At 50.9% G+C, this 2,542-nt stretch overlaps 1 gene segment (V, D, J or C); it reads left to right on the forward strand.

Annotated features, from left to right (window-relative positions):
- Positions 1-1,407: 1,407 nt before the first annotated feature.
- LOC102761698 lies at positions 1,408-1,881 on the forward strand (the record flags this gene model as incomplete). The annotated part of the segment is given in 2 exon segments: positions 1,408-1,482; positions 1,569-1,881. Coding segments are annotated over 2 exon segments (359 nt in total), but the record flags the coding sequence as incomplete, so codon positions are not given.
- Between the last annotated feature and the right edge of the window lie 661 nt (positions 1,882-2,542).

Raw genomic sequence — 2,542 nt, forward strand, 5'->3', positions numbered from 1 at the left:
ATGCTGCTGCCTCTCCCCCTCCTAGTTCTGAGGTGTGCACCCAGCTTAATGAGGGGGTCTTTGGGGACACATTGCAATGCTCCCCTGCAGTCAAAGGGTGATCCATTGCCACCTCTGACTATCCCTGACTTGTTCTAACCTGCATGTGGGTGTGCAGGACCTGAAAAAGCACGGACACACAAGAGACTGCTCTTCAAAGTCTGTGTTTGTATTGTGGGTGAATTTGATCGGTTTCCAAAGAAAGTCACACCCAGGCCAAAAATTCCCTTGTGGTCCCTGCCCATGTGTGATGGACAGGGAAGAAGGGCACATGTGGATTCATAGCAAAAAAAAAAAAAACATATGGCGGGGTGGGAAGGGTGAGTGTAATTTATTAAATACTAAAAGTGCTGTGAGATTTGGCCCAATGCTGGGATACTCACATGGGACCTTCAATGAGAGGAACCTAAGAACATAAGTGGCCCCAGGGCCCTGGGAGCTTCCGAATGAGGGGAGGGTCAGCAGTGTCTGTGCAACTGGGAGTTCCAGGGAAGGGCTCCCTGGTGACTTCCTAAAGCTCTGCTGTGGGGGTCTCACCGCAAACCTTTGGGGCTCAAGAAGGCCAGATCACTCTGTCCAGAGACATCAAAACCACACAGTGTCCTTGAGGGAGGAATCTGACATCAGGGCACACTTTTCACTACTGGACTAGAGATGCTGAGAGGTCAATGCCCTGTGAGCCTTGACAGGACTCTCTTCTGTACAGGCAGGGCTGGGCAGCAGGTCCCAGGAGCACAGGCTGCTGCCACAGGAACAGGTGCAGAGGGAGCTGGGCAGGGGTTTCCTCTAAGTCCTGGGGCTTCCTCTCTTCATACAAACCATCCAAACTGAAAGTTGGTCACGACTGCTGAGGTGACTGTGAATATCCTGCTCTATCAGAGCATTTACCGAACTAGATGAGACATGAGAACTACACACAAGGGGGTGTTTCAATGGCTTTAGGATATCTGAATTGTAAGGGGCTGGGGCAGGGATGGATTTATTACCTCACTAGGCACAACATTTGGGAGACACACTGATCCAGGAAGAAGACATTCAGATATCAAAGCCCAGAGCTGCTCCAGGTGGCCCTATGTCACCCAAAGGTGGGCCCACAAAGGTGAGAATGTCCTGTGGGGCTGGTTCCTCAGTCTGCACAGTGGTCAGGAACCTAGCAGATGATTCACCTTCTCCACCCAAGATTAGGACTTGTACACTCAGACTCCCACTGAGCCTGTTCCCATGTGTCAACCATCTTCTCTCAGGTGGGGTCAAGACCTCAGCTATGAAATAGTCTGCCTCATGAATATGCAAAAGAGAGGAGGCAGACTGGATTAAATATGGAGAAGTCTATGCACTGAGGGTATCAGCCACAGCCATACTCTCCCCTACAGAGTGCTCACATCACAGCCCTCACCATGGACTGGAGTTGGATAACCCTCTTCCTGGTGGCCATGGCTACAGGTAAGGGGCTCCCCAGTGTCTGGGTTGAGAAAGGGACCAGGGAGAGTCAAGGGGGATATCTACCCACTTCTGTCTCCTCTCCACAGGTGTCCACTCCCAGGTGCAGCTGGTGCAGTCTGGGGCTGAGGTGAGGAAGCCTGGTGCCTCTGTGAAGGTCTCCTGCAAGGCTTCTGGGTACACCTTCACCAGCTACTCTATGCGGTGGGTGAGACAGGCCCCAGGAAAGGGCCTGCAGTATATGGGCTGGATCAACACAGAAACTGGGAAACCCACATATGCCCAGGGCTTCTCAGAAAGATTTGTCTTCTCCATGGACACCTCTGTCAGCACGGCCTATCTGCAGATCAATGGCCTCAAGTCTGAGGACACGGCCATGTATTACTGTGCAAGACACAGTGAGGGGAAGTCAGTGTGAGCCCAGACACAAACATCCCTGCAGAATGGACTGTGACCACCAAGTGGCGCTCAGCATCCCTGAACACAAGGACCATCTCAGCAGCAGGTGCAGTTGGAGGTTTGGGCTGGTTTCCTGAGTGGTTTCCTCTTCATGTCACAGTTTCCCTCAGGGATCCACTGGATTCCTGACTCTGCACTTACCTCAGAAGCCCTTGTGTCAGAAATGTCTGTTGTAAAGAGACACAACTTTCTCACATGGACAAAAGACACAGAATCTCTTTCAAACACTCTTGTGCCCCAATGACAATCATCTAATTTTCTGACCAAAATGACCTGAATCTAACAAGAGGCTCCACTGACTTAACAGTGCAACTCACCTGAACGCCCACCTTAAATTGAAAAACATCTCTATTTCTAGCCGTGGCCAATGCAGTTATTTGAACCCAAAGCTGAGAAGAAAACCCGGTGATGACAGTCATTGATTTGTCATCATGCTCATAGCACAACAGTAGGTGACACCAGGCAGAGGCAGAGGGAGCCATGCAGCTAGGTGCAGATGTCTAGGCTGACGAGGAGCACAGACATTAAGGGCATGGGATGTTTATTATGCAAATCTCTGGGAAAAAGAGGAAAGGCCCTCAGTCAGAGCTGGTTGATGAAGCCA

This window comes from Myotis davidii, unplaced genomic scaffold, assembly GCF_000327345.1.
Source record: "Myotis davidii unplaced genomic scaffold, ASM32734v1 scaffold3183, whole genome shotgun sequence".
Classification (NCBI taxonomy): domain Eukaryota; kingdom Metazoa; phylum Chordata; class Mammalia; order Chiroptera; family Vespertilionidae; genus Myotis; species Myotis davidii.